This window comes from Mustela nigripes, chromosome 2, assembly GCF_022355385.1.
Source record: "Mustela nigripes isolate SB6536 chromosome 2, MUSNIG.SB6536, whole genome shotgun sequence".
Classification (NCBI taxonomy): domain Eukaryota; kingdom Metazoa; phylum Chordata; class Mammalia; order Carnivora; family Mustelidae; genus Mustela; species Mustela nigripes.
The window spans coordinates 13,500,346-13,519,950 of record NC_081558.1 but is presented as its reverse complement, the minus strand read 5'-3'; the positions used below and the strand labels follow the sequence as shown (position 1 = coordinate 13,519,950).

The 19,605-nt window shown below is 52.9% G+C and overlaps 1 protein-coding gene across 1 annotated transcript; it reads right to left on the bottom strand.

Annotated features, from left to right (window-relative positions):
* Window positions 1-594: 594 nt before the first annotated feature.
* NIBAN3 (niban apoptosis regulator 3) lies at window positions 595-19,038 on the bottom strand. Its single transcript, XM_059389378.1, has 15 exons — window positions 16,733-19,038; window positions 14,789-14,919; window positions 11,802-11,927; window positions 11,140-11,254; window positions 9,934-10,101; window positions 9,259-9,374; window positions 9,082-9,186; window positions 8,691-8,853; window positions 7,919-8,109; window positions 6,865-7,023; window positions 5,704-5,820; window positions 5,511-5,618; window positions 4,574-4,685; window positions 3,249-3,332; window positions 595-1,845 (listed from the first exon to the last, which is right to left on the bottom strand). The coding sequence occupies exons 1-15, from the start codon at window positions 16,785-16,787 to the stop codon at window positions 1,739-1,741; spliced, it is 1,857 nt and encodes a 618-aa protein (XP_059245361.1). The 5' UTR covers window positions 16,788-19,038; the 3' UTR covers window positions 595-1,738.
* Window positions 19,039-19,605: the final 567 nt, after the last annotated feature.

Here is a 19,605-nt window from a genome sequence, read left to right as displayed (position 1 = left end):
AATTCAGGGTCCTGCGACCTTGTGCTCAAAGGGACAGTAGGGCCTGAACTGAAGGAAGTAAGACAGGGAGGTGGGCTTGACCCAAATGCCTCAAATCTCCCAGCATGGCTAGCGGAGTCACGTGATACTTGCCCTTCCTCCTCCCCATGTCCTTGTCCATCTCTCTCTTCGAATTTCATCTCTCCTTTGTTTCTGTTCTCCAGTTTGTTTGTTTGTTTGTTTTTCTACAACGGTCATTTGTTCAAGTTCAGTTTTTAGCTGAATATTTTGGAAACGTACCCTAAAATGTCCTGGTTACCTAACTGACTAAGGGGGTGAGGGATGGGAGTAGAGGGAAGAGATCTGGCCACACTTGGTCACTGCTGAATCCGAGTGGGGGCACACAGGGGTGTGCTTTTGGGGTGTATTTGAAACTTTCTATAACAAAATGGCAAAAAACAATTTTACACTCTATAGGCCTGACAAGGAAAGATCAGTCATATTAAGTGAGAAAAACAGAGTGACAAGACACGTCCCATACCCTGATCAACTGAGAAAAGACTGAAAGTTTTTAAACCAAAAGCAAATAGTGATTTGTTTGTTTGTTTGGTTGGTTACAGATTTTATTTATTTATTTGACAGAGATCACAAGTAGACAGAGAGGCAGGCAGGGGTGGGGAAAGCAGGCTCCCTGCTGAGCAGAGAGCCTGATTTGGGGCTGATCCCAGGACCCTTACTTAGATCATGACCTGAGCTGAAGGCAGAGGCTTAACCCATTGAGCCACCCAGGTGCCCCACAAATAGTGATCTTCTCAAAGAGGGCAGGATGACAAGTTCTTGTTGTTCCAATTTTGCAGAATTAGCATCACATTCTGGGTTAAAAATTAAAACAAAAACAAAAAAATCCCACCCAGCTGTACAAGGGCTATGAAACACGAATCTATCTCAGAAGTTTGAGTTGGAGGGTAAAGTCAGGAAAAGTGAAGAAAATCTTTCTCTTTGGGGAGGCTAAAAACTCCAGGGAGGAATGGGAGGAAACCATTCCCATGCAGCATGTGTATTCCCCTCTGAAAGCTGAACCAGAGAAGCACCGTGGGGAAATCCCTCCGGAATCTGCTCCGGAAGCAGCTGGAAGGCTTGTGATAGGGAGAAGCTGCCAAACCCCAAGGAGACAGATGACTCTTCCTGGCAAGCAGAGGGAAGTCAGCAAATGCTTCACTCTCAGCGGGGACACTTGAAACCAAGTTAGAATTTGGAGCAAATAAATAAACCCAAAAGACCCCCAGCAGGTTGAGAATAAAAGTACCTGTAACCTGTATAACAAAGCATTCATAGCTTTAATATACAAAGAGTTATTAGAGATCAATAAGAAAAAGATAAAACCTCCTGAAGAGAAAAGTAGGGAAAAGTCATGAACAGGCAATTCACTTAAAACAAAACAAAAGCAGAAACATAAAAATGGCCAATAAACATATTTTTAGGTTCAGTGCCACCATGAGTGAAATTTAAACAATGAAATGTCTGCGTGTGTCTCAAGTTGACTTTTTTCTTTTATGAAACTGTCTAGTGTTTGGAAAGGATATGGAGAATATGCAAAAATGCTGTTGATGGGAGTATAAGAAAGAGGCCAGCTTTTCTGGAGAGGAATGAAGTGGAGGTATGAGGATTATAAAAGCCTTGAAATGGTGCATATGTTTGACTCCAAATTCTGTTAGTAGACATTTACCCAATGGGAATAAGGACCGAGGTGGCCTAAGATTCAACTGCAGAATGTTCTGGGAGGAGGCAGTGGGCAGAATGGCTGGACCTCAGTGCCAGAGGCTGGCTGCCCAGAGCGAGTTCCTCTCTGAGCCTCAGCTTCCTCATCTGTAAAATAGAAAGTATCATCAGGAGGCAAAAACATATCAAATGCCTGACACATAGTAAATGCTCTGGACATGGAAGCCCTCGTAAAAGAAACTAGGCAGAAAATGACAAGCACCCAGGAGATGCGTGGGCCAAGGAGAGGAACAAAGTTTCACAGAATAGAAGCTAAAATAGTTCTTAAACACACAAAAAGATGCTTAATCTCATCTCCAACAAGACATGCTTGTAAAAATGATGCCAAGACACCATTATTCACTCAGAAGATCTAAGAAATCCTGAGTCAGCTGGTAGCCTGTGCTGCTGGGGAAATGGGCCACCTTTACATGGGGGAGGGGCAGCAGGTGGGACCAGCCTGGTGGAGAGTGCTCTGGAAACTGCTGTTAAAATGCCAAACACAAAGGCTCGAAACTCTGAGATTTCACACTGGGGGATTTACCCACAGAGACCTGCACATTCCTGGAAAGTATGTACAACGTCATTCCCTGTAGCACTAACAGCTAGTTGGAAGACTAACTAGTTAGAAGAAGTAAAATGGCCATCACTGGGTATATTCTGTCAAATGGATTAAGGGGCCTGTTTGCAATCCTTCATTCTTGCTTGTGAATCCCCAAATATTCTGACCTCAGAAGTCTTTCTAAAACAGTTTAATCTCCATTTATCCCCACACTTGTGTATACTCATCAGTTTGTCTACAGTGATCGACTATGATCACTATGACTAGGCCAGATCAGCAATGTATGAGTGTATCAGTTAGCTATTGCTGTGTAACAAATGATCCCAAAAGTTAGCAGCTAAAAACAACACACATTATCTCAGAATTTCTGTGGGTGAAAAGTATGGGGGCGCTCAGCTGGGTGGGTTCAACAGCAACACTCAAGGGGACTGAGCTGTGAGCTGTTCTAGAATCCTGCACCCGCCCTGGGTTCTGAACATCCAGGTTACAGTTGTCCTGCCCACCAGTCTGCTTCTAGGTGGACCAGTTGTTTTCTGCCACATCTCAGGGAAGTCCCCATGATGCATTTCCATCTCACGACTGGAGCTGAGGATCTCTGCCCTGCCAGCAGCGTCAGCCACAGCCCTACATTCACTTACTGCTCCAACAAAGAGTTCGTTGTAGGATCCTGCAGCAGGAGGCCAGGCTGCCCTGGCCCTGAGCCTGGCTCCCTATACCCATCTCCTAGTACAGCCCTTGCTTGCAGTGGCCCCGAGGCTCCCATCACCACAGTCTTCCCTTGCAGTGTTGAGAACTCCATGAGCTTGACCAACTGGCTGGGTCAGGAGATAAGGTATATGTTGTTCCATCCAGGAATCCACACTTACAACCATCCCTCCCACCCCATGCCAAGCCCCCCCACTCCCCCAACAATTCACTGGCATGACCCAAGAGCTTGTGATGTCCTCACCTACTGCTGTCTGGTCCCATGGGGCCTCCGAGCAGCCATCCAGAATGCAGGACACGTCTCTGGCACCAAGGGCCCTTTTCAATTCTAAAGCGAGAGATAAACGCTTGCACCCACCTGAGGATTCCATGCATTCCCTCAGAGAGGTCACAAGAGGGCAAAGGATGGGAGGAAACATCTCAACCAGGAATCCAAAACAAGTGGTTCAAATAAGCCTCTCTCCGTACCTGTGCTCACAGCAGACAAGGCTAGCCGATCCCCACCCCTTCACTGAGCCCCCCACCAGTCCCACCAGTCCCCAACACAGCATCCCAAGCAGACATTACAAGTCAATTAAGGATAGAATACCGCTACCTGTAAAACCTCTAGGACAGAAACTCTCTGAGATTACCTGTTTCTGGATTTCCACCCACCCCCCATTAGAGAATAGCTTTTCCTCCACTGAAAATGCCCCTTTCCAAAAAGAAAAGAAAGAAAGATAAAAAGAAAAGCCCCTTTTCTAAGGGAACTTAGGGGGTTCTTTTTGCATGGATGCCCAAGGACCAAAGACATCCTCACCTTTACCTCCTGGTTCCCAGAACCCTACTGTCTTTGGCTTTCTCCCAAGAAAGGGGAGAGCTACCTGAATCCATCCTTTGCCTCCAGGACTGTGCCCTCAGCCTCCTCCTTGGCTTCCGGTCTGGTCACTGTTGCCCTCTGCTCACACACCCTCCATGGCTCCCCATTGCCTGCTCAATAAAGCCTAACCTCCTGAACCTCCTGTGCCTGTTATTTCAAGCCCTGCACACCTGCCCCAGCAGCCTCCTCTCCTTCCGTTCTCCTTCATGCCCTCTGCATCAGCCACATGGATGCCACGCCATTCCCTCAGCCTCACATGGCGCATCCCAGCGCACGTTTCTGCAGTCTCAGGCACTGGCTCATATGCAAACTGATGAAGCAAGAAGGAGAAGAGAGGGTTCTGGAGCCGCTGCCCAGCCCAGAAGATCCAAGAACTCTGGGGGCTTCAATGTCAGCCCGGAAAGAACAGGGAGTTGCTGAATGAATAAATATAAATGTCTACCCCCAACTTCTCCATTTTGCCTCCTTCCCCCCATCCTAAGACATCCTACACACTCCTCAGAGCCTTGTTCCAATGCCCCCTCCTTTAGGGAACTGCCATCAGTGCCCCTCGAAGACTCGCTCAGCCCATTCCCATCTGTCCCAGTCCTACCCTCCATCAACGGACTAGTATTGACAGGAAGTAAGAGGTGATAGGGAATGTGGTAGAGGCTGCTACACACAGCCAGGGGTCACGAGGCTTCCTTGAGGCAAAGAGGAATGGGGTTTACCTCCATCGATCCTCTGCAGCAGGACCCCCTGGACGATGTCTTTATAGATGCCCTTGACGGTCAGGGCTGGGCTACCCACGGCAAGGACGTCTCCTTCGAACTCAAGCAGCTCCTGGAACAGAGGCGGCTGAGGGGCTAGTCTGGAGGGGAGGGTGGCCACTCTGATCCTGTTTAGCTGGGGGGGCCTTGGGATTAAATTTCCTCATCTCTAAAATGGACTCCTTGATCCATATGCCCTCAGGTTGTTGTGGGGATCAATGAAACAGCACATCACATCTTACTGCGCATAGGGCAGGCATCTCCACTAGCCCTCCCACCCATCTTCCCTGGCAAGAGGATCTTGTCAGCCACTGAGGCAGACCCCTCCCTGATGCCCCTGTGTGACCAGGCCCCTGTGACCTTCTCTCTCACCCCCTTCCCATGCCCTCACTCACCAAGCTCCAGCCATGTGCGCCTCCTCACTATTCCTCCCACACACCAGACACTGGCTGACCTCAGGGTCTTTGCACCTGCTGTGCCTTCTGCCTGGTCCATGCTTCCCCAGGACATGGCTCATGCCCTCAGTTCACTGCTTCTCGAGTGTCATTCTCAGTGAGAGCCTTCCTGACCATCCGGCAAACCCCCCAACAGACACACATTCCCTCTTTGCCTCCCCACTTCCCTAAGGCCCATGTCACCCACTGATATGCGATGCCTGGGTGCATTCACCCACCCCCCTCTCCAGATTTCAAATGACAGATGCTGAGCACTCTCATGGGAGAAGCAGAGAGCATTGTGGGAGCCCAAAGAGCCATACATCCCAACCATAGGGCTTAGGGAACAAGAGTCTCTTATCATCACAGTGACTCCAAGGGAGAGAGCACTCTGCCCACTTTACAGAAAGACAGAGACCCTTGACTGTCCTCTAGGATGTGCGCATGCGTGCCCTCTTACTCACCACTGTGCAGCTCCCCTCCAGCTGGTGCAACACAAAGGGCAAGAAGATGGAGAGCAGCCACCCACGGGTAAAATTCCTCTGCACTGAGCCACTGTCTGACTGGAACTTCTGCCGGACACACACAGCAGCCGGTCCAGGGGCCATCGGAGTACCCAGGCCATGGGAGTAGCCATGGCCACCCAGTAGACCTCACCTTCAGCACACGCCCCCGGACTTTCTCCAGCTGCTGGGCAGCCTGGGTGCAGTCCAGGGCTGTGGTCAGACACTGGTCTGCCAGTTGTAGGAAGGTGGCCACGGCGTCAGCCATAAGCTGTGGAAAGAGCATCTCATAAGCCCCCTGGGAACCCACACTCTGGCCTTTTGGGCCCTGTGCCTACCCGGCTGACCCTTCTTGGCATCCAGACTAACCTGATCAGCCACTTTCCCCCAATTTCCTTTTTGTCTCAAGAAACAGCCTCTCCCTCCACTCAGGACCTGGGAGTCATGCAAACAGTGGGAACCTATGTATAATCTTGGCAGAAAATGCCCTTCCCTCTGGAGGATGGTGCCAGAGTGCTCAGTCTGGGGAGCAGAGGGCTGGTCGGAGTTCCACCTCTTTAGCTGAGTGCTCTTGTGCAGTGTACAAAATGAACAACTGTACCAGGCAGCGCTTGGTCTTCTCAATCCTTGTCTCCTTCACCCACCTTAGCAGGTCCCATTCCCTTGGCCTACAAATGCACCCCACTTCTCTCTATTAACGGCACCCATTCTAGTTCAGGCCTCCTTCTTGCCTCCTCTAATCCTGCCCCCAACAGCCTCTCTTCCCCACAGCAGGTAGGGCTTCCTAAATCTTGAATCTGGTCATGCCCCTCCCCTGCTCACATACCTGCTGGGGCTCCCCACTGCCCTCAGGACAGAGCCAGACCCCTTAGCCCCATATTCAAGTTCCTGACCCATCTTCCCACCCACTTTGATGGCATATCTCCTACCTTTCTGCCCTCACTTGAAACATACAACCCAATGTCTCCAAATGGCTTCATTTTCCCCAAATGCAGATAGACTCCCTCACCTCCTGGTGCTGATCCACACTATTCCCTCTACCCAGGACACAACCCATCCCCCATTTTCCCCCCTGCTGCCTCAGTTCAGAAGTTCTCTCCTCCTGAAGGCCCTCCTAACACTGGAGATGAATTGCACACCTCCCCAGGGCTCCCACAGCACCCCATGTGTTCCCACCACAACTCTGCCCACCACATGGGAGCCCAGGGAGGGAGGCCAGGTCTGTTGGTCATCATGATCTCCCCAGCACATTCTTGGCACCCGTTCAGTGGACGTGGCTGCCCCCACCTCCTTCAGCCTTCCACTCCCCACTCACCTGCTGGGCAAGATCCTGGGCCCCAAACATCAGGCTCCGCGTTCCAAAGAAGCCAAATGGCACCACCAGCTGCCTCAGGCGCCCCTGGCTTCTCTCAGCCTCACGGTAGCAGGTCTGCATCAGCTCTGGGTCCCATGGCATCTCCCCAAATGAGTAAACCTGGGCTCCACAGGCAAGTGAGAAAAATACCATCAGTAAATGGAAAAGAAAGGCCAAGGATCTCACAGCCAATTCATAGTAGGAGAAACGCGAATGAAAACACATCCCACCTCAGCCACCCAAAAAATGCATAATAAAAGTAACAGGTATGGTGTGATGGACATAAAATGGTAAAACCTGAAAAAATGGATAACATGCAGTGCTGGCATGACTGAGAGGAAATAGGCACAGCCCTTGTCACACCTATACCCACCACCTGATGCCCTCTCTGTGCTGGGGAGCTCTGCAGCTGCAGAAATGAAGTAATCCAATATGGTCTTTGTCCTCAAGGAGCTCACAGAGAAGTTGGGGGAGGTAAACTATAGACTAACAACTACAGGGGTGTGTAAACCCATCTGTGAGGAGGGCCGCACAAGTAGCTGCGGATGCAGAGAAGAGCAGGGAAAGTTCCTGGAGGGGATGATTATGAAATGGAAGCTTAATGAGCTCAAGTTTTCCTGGCACTTAGTCGGTCTTCATTTAATATCAGAAAAACTGAGGTGACCTCCATGGAGCAGAATTCACTGGCTTAGGGGATGGGGTGGCCTCTGACAACAAAGGAATGGGAAAAGGAGGAATCTGAAGGTAGGTGGCTCCAGACTTATGTTAGTAAAATGCTACTCTTGTCATTTTACTCCTCTCTCCAACCATGGTTTAAACTGTGGCCCCAATGACCATAACATAGTGGTCTACAACAAGTAAAAAGCAGCCTACAACAAAGTTAAGAAAAGGTTTTCAAAAGAAGTTTTCAAGAAAGAGGAAAAAGAGTTCACGCAACTCTTCTGTAAAGCCAATACACTGTCCATTGGATGAACACACACACACACACACACACACACACACACACACGAGTCACCTCCTTGCGCAGCTGCGTGCCAGAGGAGCTCCCACGCAGATGGCCAGACAGGCGGTCCATGCCCTGAGCTAGGAGGGTCTGCACTGCCGAGAGCACGGCTCCCATGGTGCTCAGCAGCTTCTGCGTGACCAGGGACAGCTGTGTGTCCACCTTTCCGTGAAGGCACGACTCCAGGGGGCGCTGGACCTCGACTGGGAGTGGAGGACACTAGCCTGGGTCTCCTTCACAAGGTGCTCCGCAAAGGGCGTGGAGGCGGCCCGGGCTCAGCACGAGGAGGAGGACAAGAGCTCAGACTCTGAGCACCCTTTTATACCATTTTATACAGGAGAAAACTGAGGTTTGGCGTAGGGCAGCAGTCAGCGCGAAGTCCCACCGCCCAGAGGCAGAGCCCGGATTCCAAGCCGGTTCTTTTGGTTACTGAGCCGAGTGGGAACCTCCGCCATCTGACCGGGATATCCCAAGTCAGGTTGACCACTATCGGCGCCTCCACCAGTCTCCCGACTGGGTGTCCCTCCCTCTTGACCCCACCCGTGTCTCGCATCTCGGAGCCTCGGCCACGCCCAGACTCCCACCGACACCTAGTCCCTTGTGCTCACCCTTTCTCCCACCCCTTCTCCCACCCCTCCTCCCACCCCGCCCTGCCCTGCTGGGTCTGGGGTCCGAATTCTCGGCCCCACCCCTTACACCCACCCTCACACCCACCCGGTTCCCCTTCCACCTCTCAGGCTCCCGGCCCCGCCCCTCCCTGCCAGTCCCGGTCCCCAGGCCTCACCCCGCAGCCTCCCCGCCAGGCGCTCCCGCTGCCGCAATATCTGGTCTACGTCGGGCCGGATGGTTTTCTCCAGGACCGCGAGCAGCTCGTCCTTTTCTGGCTGGAAGGCGCGGAGCCCGGCGGAGGCCTCGGCAAGGACCGCGGCGTGCACTGCGTCTAAGAGCTGCCCGGCCCGGCCGAGGGGACCCCACACGGGCCAGAGGCGCAGGACGGAGCCGTGATGGGGCGGGGGTGCGAGAACAGAGAGACCAAGACGGAGACGCAGAGAGACGGCGGAAAGAGTTTCGGGGACAGACGAGAGGAGGGGGAAGATGGGCCCCCGGGTAGGGCCCCCATCCGCCTCCGCGACTCCCCGCGTGTCCCGGCCCCCCCTCCGCGACCCCGCGCCTACCTCGGTCCAGGCCCAGGCACGGTTGCGCCTGGCCCCCCGCAGGCCGGGCAGGGTCTGAGCTCGCAGCGCCGGCAGCAGCTTCCTCATCAGCACCCAGGTCAGCACCTGCGGGAGAGGGGACCGTGAGCGCCACGGAGGGCCTAGGGGCTCCCGGGGACGGCCTTGCTCGGCACTGACCTCAGCGTCCGAGCCCAGGGTCACGTCGTCATCGCCAAAATGGCCTTGGTGCTGACGATAGAGTCTTACGGCGTCCAGGAAGGCACGGGCGGCGGGGGCCTGACTTCGCTGCAGGACTGAGGGGGCAGCGCCTCAGGGCCAGCCCACTCCTCCTCTGCTCTCGCCTCCGCCTGGCTCCCCATCGCCCGGGAAGGAAGCCCTCCACCCCCTCACCGGGTCCCAGAACGCCCAAGCCTCATCACCTCCAGACCTTTGCTTGAGCAGTGCCATTTGCAGGGAACACGGTGCCCCGGGACCATCACCGGCCCAGGCTGCACAGCCACCACCCCCCCCCCCCCCCCCCCCCCCAAAGGTATATTTGTGCACTCAACGACCTGCTCAACATATGTGTTGGTCCTGTTCCCTTCTTCAGCCGGCTGACCCCTTATCCTTGTCAGACCCCAGCCTTGACAGCCCCTTCCTCCCCTCCTCCGTGTAGCCCTCCCTGATCTCCCAGGCTGAGCTGCTGCAGGGCTGTGTCCCCATCGTAGCCCTGGTTGCTTCTAACTGCCTGTTGTCGCTTCTGTCTCCCTCCACAATCCATTTCATAAGGAAACTAGAAGCTTTGAGGTGACCCCATAGCCAGCAGGAGCAGAGCTCCTGACCCACTGCTGCCTGGCCTTTCCCAGGACCCACCTGTGCCACGAAGCCGGATGCCACCCTGGAGGGCTAGCCTCCAGGCTTGCTGTGCTTCTCCTGTGGCTGCAGAGAAACACAGATGCCGGCGGAAGGGGTGCTGGAGGAACAGGGGGAAGTTCACCGGCATTTCCAGGAGGGGGTCAGACTCTTCCTGTGTATGCTCTCCTGCAAGTGGGCAGAGGGGATTGTCTTCATTCATGCACTCACTCTACAATCATTCATTCACTAGAAGAAAACACCCATGACGGGCTGAGAGGAGCCGTGCGGTTGCGCAGTTGCTTGGTAAGGATGAGCTATGCCATCATTATTGCACTCTCCTTATTCTTGCTCAGTCCCAGGGGGAGGTGGGCCCACGATGGACATCAGCAATCCCTCCCAGCATTGTTTCCCAGCCTCAGTATCCTCCTTAACCCAGAGGCCTGGGCAACCACCGCTAATCGGGCTAAGCTGGCATGCGATTTGAGCCCGGATTGCCCCTGGGGTCTCAGCCAGGTCCAGATTCAAACCCGGCCAAGTCATTTTGCTCGCTCTATGTTTAGGGCGCAGTTTCTCTGTCTGAAACTCGGGTCTCTTGCCTGAAAAATGGGCTTCAAAGTGATACCAATGAGATATTGAGAGGACTGTTGGAAGGACTGTTGGGGGCACTGTTGTGGGGGCAAAATGAGTGAATTTCTTTTTGGTTACTTAATTTGGGGTGTCCTAAATCTTCAGTGTTTGGTTCTGATTTCCAGGGTGATACATGGGACCACAGTAAGATGGAATAATCCAGAAGGTATAAATTCCTGGTCACCCCAGCCCTTCAACCTTGGCCCACCCACCAGTGCCCATCTCCCCACATGCTCACTGACACCAGGTTTTACTGTTTTACCTTTGCTACTTGGATTCTTATCCAATGTTCTAGGTCTCCTTCTCTCTCTGATGAGAGTGGATATTTTGCTTGCTAGAGCTGGGGTATTCAGCCAAAGACAATGCTGCCCCAAGGGGACACCTGATAGTGTCTGGAGATATCTTTGATTGTCATACCTCTCATGGGGGGCGTGGAATGCTACTGGCATCAAGTGGGTGGAGTCCAGGGATGCTGTTCAACATGGTGCAATGCACAGGGTGCCCTTCCTCCCCTCGCCCCCACAAAGAATGATTTGGCCCCAACTGTCAACAATTCTAAGGTAAAGAAATCTGCTCTTGAGGATCCAGGAAACTTACCTGAGGAGACTGGGCAGAGAGTGTCCAACAGGTGGAGATATTCACGCTGGGAAGTCAGGACGGTATACCCTGTCAAGGTCGTGGAACCCAGGGGATGGCCCCCATTTTCATATTCCTATGAAAGGCATCGAGAGAACCAGCTTGGGACAGGTCTAGACTGTGCCTTCCATGTCCCAACTGTGGGATCAGGAGAAGGCGAGGGTTCACTAGGGAAGTCCTCCACCCCCCCTCCCTCCCTCCCCGTAGTCAAGCACCAGCACCCACTGTGTGCTAAGCTAGTCCCAAATATTGTATGAGGATTATCTCATTGACTCCTCACAGCCCTATGTGGCCTAGACCACCATTATCCCATTTCACAGAGATGGAAACTGAGTCCCAGGGACATAAGTGACTTGAATTCGCCAGCAGATGTGATGCATAAAGGACTCTCACAGTTTCAACCTCAGCTCTGCTAATGACCATGAGTAAATCCCTATTCCTAGCCTGGACCTCAGTTTACCTCCCTGGCCCAGCAAGAGATGGCCACCCCTCCCAGGCCAATCTCACAGGGACCCTCAATTCATAGCAGGTGACTGAAGAAAGGAAAGAGGACCACGTTGGGAGCTGCTGAGGGGAGTGGGATAGTGAGGCTCAAATGGAAGCGACAAGAGCCACTTGCTTACCTCCCTGTGGCTGAACCACTCCAGGCGGCCATCCCCACGCAGGACACAGAAGATCGGCTGCCACCGAGGCGGATGGCCCCCAAGCTGGGTCAGAGGCCCTCGGTGCTCACGGACTCGGGGAAGCTTCTGTAGGAGGGACCAGTGGATGTCGGGGGCCCAGATCGGTATCCCCATGTCCAGATCACCTAGAAAACACCCTCCACCCATCCCAGGCGCCACCAAGTACAGGACTTGGGCACTGATGTGATCGCACTGCTCTTCTTGCTCACGTGCTAAGACTATGCACTTGTTTGGGACACTTCCAAATACACACTGACTTCATTCCCTCCCACAGCCCTGGGAGGCAGACGCTTTGTCATCCTCTCATCACTCGGAAGCAGCCCACCCCTGACTTGAGCCTCGGATGAGACCCCAGCCCCTCGCCAATATCTTATTTATTTATTTATTTGACAGAGAGAGAGAGGGACAGAGATCACAAGTAGGCAGAGAGGCAGGCAGGGGTGGGGGAAGCAGGCTCCCCACTGAGCAGAGAGCCTGATGCGGGGCTCAATCCCAGGACCCCGAGATCATGACCTGAGCCAAAGGCAGAGGCTTAACCCCCTGAGCCACCCAGGCGCCCCCACCGGCCAACATCTTGATTGCAGCCTGTGAGAGACCCTAAAAGAAAGAACTCAGGAGGCTGTGTCTAGATTCCTGACCCACAGCAACTTTAAGATAATACATGTGGGTTGTTTCCAGCCACTGACAGTGTGATGTGTTGTTTCGTAGCATTATCTAATTAATACAAGAGGGATTGCTGGGTCACGGAGCAGGTGTAGTCCGCCTTCCTGTGAATCAGCAAGTCCTCTGTCCACAGACCCCTCCCTTGGGCAGGGTGGGATATCCTTTGTTTTAATAATAAAACCCTTTGTTTTATTATCTTTGTTGCTCTTCTCACTACCTGGCCACCTGAATTGTGTGTGTTTTGTTTCATCAGTGGGTCCCAGAGCAAGGCCCAGATGGTGCCCAATAAATATTCAATGAATAAATTAACTGTATTTGTGATATTTTCATTCTTTGATGGGGTGGTAGAAAGTCAGGTGCTTGTTGAATGGTTCTACAAACTTTCTCTGAGGTCTGAGATTTTTCATAATAATATCATTAAAACATTGTTATAGAGGGGTGCCTGGGTGGCTCAGCCTGTTAAGCGTCTGCCTTTGGCTCAGATCATGATCTCAGGGTCCTGGGATCGAGCCCCATATCAGGGTCTCTGCTCATCAGGGAGCCTGCTTCTTCCCACTTGTTCTCTTTCTCTCTCTCTCCCTCCCCCTCTCTCGCCATCTCTGCCTCTCTCTCTCAAAGAAACAAAGAAAAAAATTAAAAACTTAAAAAAAAATAAAATCCTTAAAAAATAGTTATAGAAATGATGTATAAAATAAGTATATTATAAAGTGTTCAAACTGAAGCAAGGGGAAATCCCCCTACACTGTTTGAACCCCAGTGTCAATGGTTTCCTGGGCCCAGTGGCCAGAACCTACAGGTGGCAAGAGGTGCAGGTGGGGACGACACCTGGAGTCCTGAGATGCCCCAAGCAGGACAGGGAGCGCCCCAGGTGAGAGAAGGCTCTGCGTCCACAGGGCTGGGAGCCTCCAGCCCAGGTCGGGTGCGACTGGGTAAAAGGCATCCGAGAAAGATGGGATAACTCGGAGCTCTTGATTAGGGCAGGGACCCAGCAACTAGCATGGGCTCCAGGGTCAAATCATGCCTCGCCTCTTCCTGACAGGGTGACCTCAGGCAGGTCACCTCACCTCTCTGTGCCTCAGTTTCTTCTCTGGTCAAAGACTCATTTCACAGGCTGGCAAGGACTGGGGCAGTGGTACAGGGCATGTGGAGCCATTCGTTAGCTCAGGAGACATCTGGAGCTGGACTGGGCAGCTCCACAGTCTTTTTTTTTTTTTTTTTTTTTTTAAAGATTTATTTTATTTGACAGAGAGATCACAAGTAGGCAGAGAGGCAGGCAGAGAGAGAGAGAGAGAGGCAGAAGCAGGCTTCTTGCTGAGCAGAGAGCCCGATGCAAGGCTCAATCCTAGGACCCTGAGATCATGACCTGAGCTGAAGGCAGAGGCTCAACCCACTGAGCCACCCAGGCGCCCCTCCGCAGTCTTAAGTTCCATCAGCAAACTCTTCTTGACCTCCTCCTATGCATAGTCATCACGTGGGCACAAGGGATATGGCCCCCGCCCTCACAGGGCAGACGAGGGAGGGAGGCAGATGTGTGACCCAAGGCTTCCCTGGAAAAGCATCAGGATGGGGATCCCAGAGGAAGCACCCAACCCAGGAAGGGGCTGTGGTGATCAAGGAAGGCTTCTTGGAAGAAGCGTGGCTGGAGCATGAGGAACACCAGGAAGAGTGCCCTGGGCAGAGGGTACCATGTGTGCAAAGGCTTGAGGGTCCAACGGGCGGGCTTCACGCTCCATCAACAAGGCAAGCCTTTTCTACCTTGAGAGCTTTTGCATGGACTGTGCCGCCTGCCTCGAATTTCCTTCCTACTCTGGCTTCCAGATCTGGTTCCTTCTCATCTTTTACATCTCAGCTCAGAGAAGCCCGCCCTGCACCCCAGCTCCCCGCCCCTCGACACTGCCTTTCATCTTGTCTTCAGAGCACATATCAGAAGTCCTCCAGTACCATGACATGCTAACTTGTTTGCTCACTTCTTCCCCAGTCAGACTGTGAGCCTGGAGGCGGGGGGGGGGGGGGGGGGGCACTGCAAAGCAGGATCCTTCCTCCACCAATGCTGTGCGCTCCCGGCCCATATATCCAGCCCAGGGCATGGTCTGCTGTAGGTGCCCAGTGAATGTTTATTCAAAGAATGAATTTTTAACAATCTCCCTAGGTCTTGGTGTCTCCTATAGGGTAAAGGTGGAAGGCAGGAGGGCCCCGCAACTGAACCAAAGTCCCCCCAACTCCCGTCTCCCTCCCTTAGCAACCCCTCCCTTTGTGGCACCCACTTTACTGCGCATCAGCTGACATCCGGCTGGCTCCCTGGGCCCCAGCTCACGGGAGATCTGTTGCAGGACAGAGGCTGCCAGCTGCTCCCGGTAGCAGGGCAGGAAGTTCCTCAGCAGGGTGTCCACCTGGCCTGCAGCGACAAGGGCATGGTAAGGTGATAGACTCAGAACCCTGAAGACCTGCCTGGGGAGGGCAGAATAGGCAGAGAGGCCACTGGTGAGCTCCTGCCCTTGCCCCAAAGCTGCCCAACAAGATGTGCTCCAGATTCCACTCACCATCCATAGACTGCTTGTAGCCACGTGGGGGTCAGAGGCGGGGGAAATGAGTGACTCAGGCTTAATTTATAACTGATGCACAATAAACTTTAATTACATAAAGCATACGATCTGATGAAATTTGACACCTTTACACACCCTAGAAACCATCACCACGAACAAGATAATGAACAGATCCATTCCACCCCAGTTTCCTCTGGCCCTTTCCCTGGAGAGAGTTTCTGAATATTTTAAGCCTCACCCCAGCACCAGGGAACTTTCTGCATCTTGATCTAGAAAGTGATCGCACAAGTGTTAAAGTCCTTCAAGCTCTTCCCCTAAGATGTATGCACTTGACTGTATGTAAAACAAATCCATATCTGCTGCCTGGAATGTGGACCTAATGGCTGGAGCTTCAGCAATTATTATGTGCTATGAGACGGCCTTAGGTACAGAAGCCATGAGTGGTAGAACCATGAAGTGGAAGGAGTTCAGGAGTCTAACTTATATGAGGCTGCCTGCCACTGTACTTTTCTATAGGCGGGAGAAGTAAATCTTTATCTTGTTTAAGCCACTATAGAAAAAAAACAAACAAAAAACAAAAACAACCAACATAGCAAAGAGTAACTTACTGAATCCTTACAATGGTTCCATGAGATAGACATTGTTGCTATCCCTGCTTTACAAATAAGAGAATGAGACCTAGAGAGACGAAGTCGTTCACCCAAGGTCACACAGTGAGTGAGGGTAGGGCTAAAGTGTGAACTTGCATGGTCTGAGTCCTTGCAAGACACACCACATGCCTGTGAACATGCTGTTCCCCCTACCTGGGATGCTCTTCCCACATCTCCTACCAACGAACTCCATCACAACCCTCCAGCCCTGGCTTGACCCTCAGCTCCTCAGTGGGCAGTTACCCACCCCTTTTCTTGCCCCCGACTTGGAGAACCTATGGGCTTTCCCACAATGCTTATCAGTCAACTGCTATTTTTGTAATTGTAACTTGATCTTCTTTCCTGGTCTAGGTCACGAACCCAGGAGCTGGGAACCATTCTTAACCCCACTGTGTCCTCACTACCCAGCACACTGGAGGTGCTCAAGCATGTGAGGGCACCAGCCACTCTTAGTCTTGAAGTGGAATCTGAGCCTGTTCCCCCTGCTGGTCCCCGTCCACCTAGTAAAACCATCCCAGGAGATCTGGCTGAGCCACCTCTCACCTGCTCCCTCGTCCTCATCCTGAGCCCATGCCCTGAATAGGGTTACCAGATTTACCAAATAAAAATATAGGTCATTGGGGTGCCTGGGTGGCTCAGCGGGTTAAGCCTCTGCCTTCAGCTCGGGTCATGATCTCAGGGTCCTGGGATCAAGCCCCACATCGGGCTCCTTGCTCGGCGTGGACCCTGCTTCCCCCAGCCCTGCCTGCCTCTCTGCCTACTTGTGATCTCTGTCAAATAAAGAAAATCTTTAAAAAATATATAGGTCATCAATTAAATTTGAATTCCGGATAAATTAGGTATCATTCTTTAGCATAAGTATGCTCCCGTGCAAAGTTTGGGACATACTTATACAAAACAAAAATATTCATCCCGTATCTGCAATTTACATTAGTAGGGCATCCTACTGTGTGTCTGACAACCTTAGCCCTGACCACCACCACCCCCACTCCCACCGTACCCCATGCCGGCTCACCCCTCAAGTGCTGCTGCTGCCGCTTGTCCAGGGGGCTCGAGGGCCGCCCACCCATCCTGCTGCCGTTTCTAGGGTCTCCCTCAGGAGCAAAGCAGACACTCCCTCCCCTCCCACAACCCCCAGGTTTCTGGGTTCAGGGGTACCCCGGGAGCAGGGCAACCAGTGAGGGGCTTGGATGCCGCTGAGACCAACTCCCTGGGAAGCCAGAGCATGGCCACTGTGTGAAATGTGTCGGGGGTGGGAGGGAATCCCCGCTCTACCCCTGCCCCGCCCCACCCTGCACCTGCGTCCTCCTGGTTCCCCTGGGGCCAAGGCCTTCAGAACTGCTGGTTTCTGCAGGGGCTGCTGGGGCAGCCCCAGGGGTGGGTTGGGGGTATGGAAGCCTAGAATCCTAGCATTGGAGGAGGGATGCAGGGCCCACACCAAGAAGGACAAACAGCAGTTGTCAGGTGTGTGAGGCAGGGAAGGAGGGTGGGCAGGGACAGGGACAAGGGGACAAGGGACAAGGGACAGGGACAAGGACTCCCCCCAGTGGGTGATGCTGGGTTCTGAGAGGACTCAGCACTGACCCAACAGTCCCCAGCAACCCCAGACTGGGGAGGCAGAGCTGAACAGACACCCCCAGTTCCTGGGAACTGTGCTGGGGCCAGGGAAGAGGGCGGGCGGCTGTTGGTGTACCGTGAACTGGTGCAATGCGTCCCTTGCGTTCCTGTCTTGTCAGCCTGTCCTCCACCAATGCACACAGCACCGGACTGGCTCAGGCTAGTTGGACCTCCCTACCCCTTCACACCTGTTTTCCCAGCACCTGGCAGAGAGCAGCCCTGGTGAAGGGAGGGTGAGCAGGAGCAGAATCTGTGCTCCAGGCTGAAAATCGGATCAAATGGGAATCTCACAGGCTTTCAAATGAGGGGAGTGTTGAGTTCCAGTGGCTGGAAGGTAGATGTGATGGCTGGAGCATATGCAGTCCACCTTGGACCACGAGGTGAACCCCACATAGTGACAGTGGCACAATTATGATTTAGGAGCAAGGGGTCCCTGAAGAGTACATGACATTGCTCCAACCCCGGGTGGCCTCCCTCCAGAGAGAGAGCTAACCCTCCATTTTGCTTAAACCACCAGAAACACTGTAATCCTCACCCATGCCCAGGATTCATTTCTCCTCTCAACAAACATCACTCCTTGCCAGCCCAAGTGTCATCCTTGAACTTTGTGCCAGGGATGCAGAAGTGGGCAACACAGACCATGGCTCCAGCCCCCATGAACCGTCAGTTGGCATACCAACGAAAGTGTCAGATAATGACAAAGTAAGGATGAAAGATGGAGCTGGAAGAGGTAGAAAGTACTAGTGGTGGAGCAGGATCGGGGAGATGTTGCACGGTGACCTCAAGCAAGTGAGCACCCACACTGTACACAAAGCTGGAGAAAAGAATACTGGGTAGTGGGCAGAGCACAGACAAAGGCCCTGAGGTGGGAATGTGTGTGGCAGGTTCCAGTAGAACACAAGGTGGGAAGGTGAGTGAGCTGCGGCTACAGGGAGAGGAGTGGAGAGGTGACGCACCCCAAAGGACCTCCATGTGGGGACCCCACGCCTCTCATCACATCCCTCTGCTTCTTGGCACCCCCCCCCCATCCTGGCTACTGCCTGAAACACTGGGGGCACGGCCACCTGCTGTTGCCCAAGCCCACGGCTGGGCTGCTTTCTCTGCTTTTCTTCATGTTTTCGCCCCGGGCCCTGTCCCACTTCCTCACTCACACATCTGAGTGACCAACCCAGACAAGATGTTGAAGGAAACTTCACTTTCTGTGGTTTTGGCTTCAGGGTTTCAACCCCCACAGCCTGATCAGGTGCCTCTGTGGGATGGGCCCAGCTGCCAAACCTGACAAAGCTCCACATGGCTGAGGGCTCCCATGCACCCACCAGCCTCCCCCACAAGGCTGATGGGTGGTCTGTATGCACAGTCAAGCTCTGGGAAAATGCTGCAGCCCTGATACATCACAGACTGAGGAGTCTCGGCCCATTCAACATTCAAGGCTCTGACAAGGCCTGCAGCACAGCGGGACACAGAGGCTGCCACTCCCCTGTGTGCAGGGAGGGCTCAGTTAAGTGTGTAGTGAGCTGAACAGTGTATACGAAAAGGATATGTCCCCAGGCTACTTTCAAAACAAAACAAAACACACATTGGTGAGGTGGTGAAGAAGCCTTGGGCACCAGCGGCAGGAACAGAAAATGGTATAGCTGCTGTGCAAAACGGTACAGAGGGCCTCAAAATTTAAACATAGAATCACCATATGAATCACCCTTTCTACTTCTAGGAATATCCCCAAAAGAATTGAGTCTGTAGTAGCTCTGTCACAGTGAGCAAAGTGTGGGAGCCGCCCAAGCAGCGGCTGGTGGATGGACGGGAAACTACACGGCATATGTGCACGGTGGAATGTTCTTCTGCCGTGGAAGGAGGAAGGAGGAAGGAGGTTCTGACCTAGCCTCCAACACGGATGAACCTTGAAGACATTATGCTGAGTGAAAGACACCAGCCACGGAAGCACAAATAACGTGTAATTCCACATATGGGGGGTGCCCAGAGCGGTCAGAAAGTCGAATTGTGGGTGTCTGGGGCTGGGGGAGGGGAGAATGGGGGGCTGTTTTATAGGTGTAGTTTCAGATTCCCAAGAGTTCTGGGGATGGACAGCAGTGAAAGCAGAGAGAACATACTTAATGCCGCAAACGGGACGCTTAAAAATGATTAAGATGGTAAATTTTGTTACTTTTTAAACACACACACACACACACACACACACACACACACAGGCCATGTCCCCTGGAACCTCCAAGAGTGACCTTATTTGCAGCTGTAATTCTTAAGGATCTTGAGAAG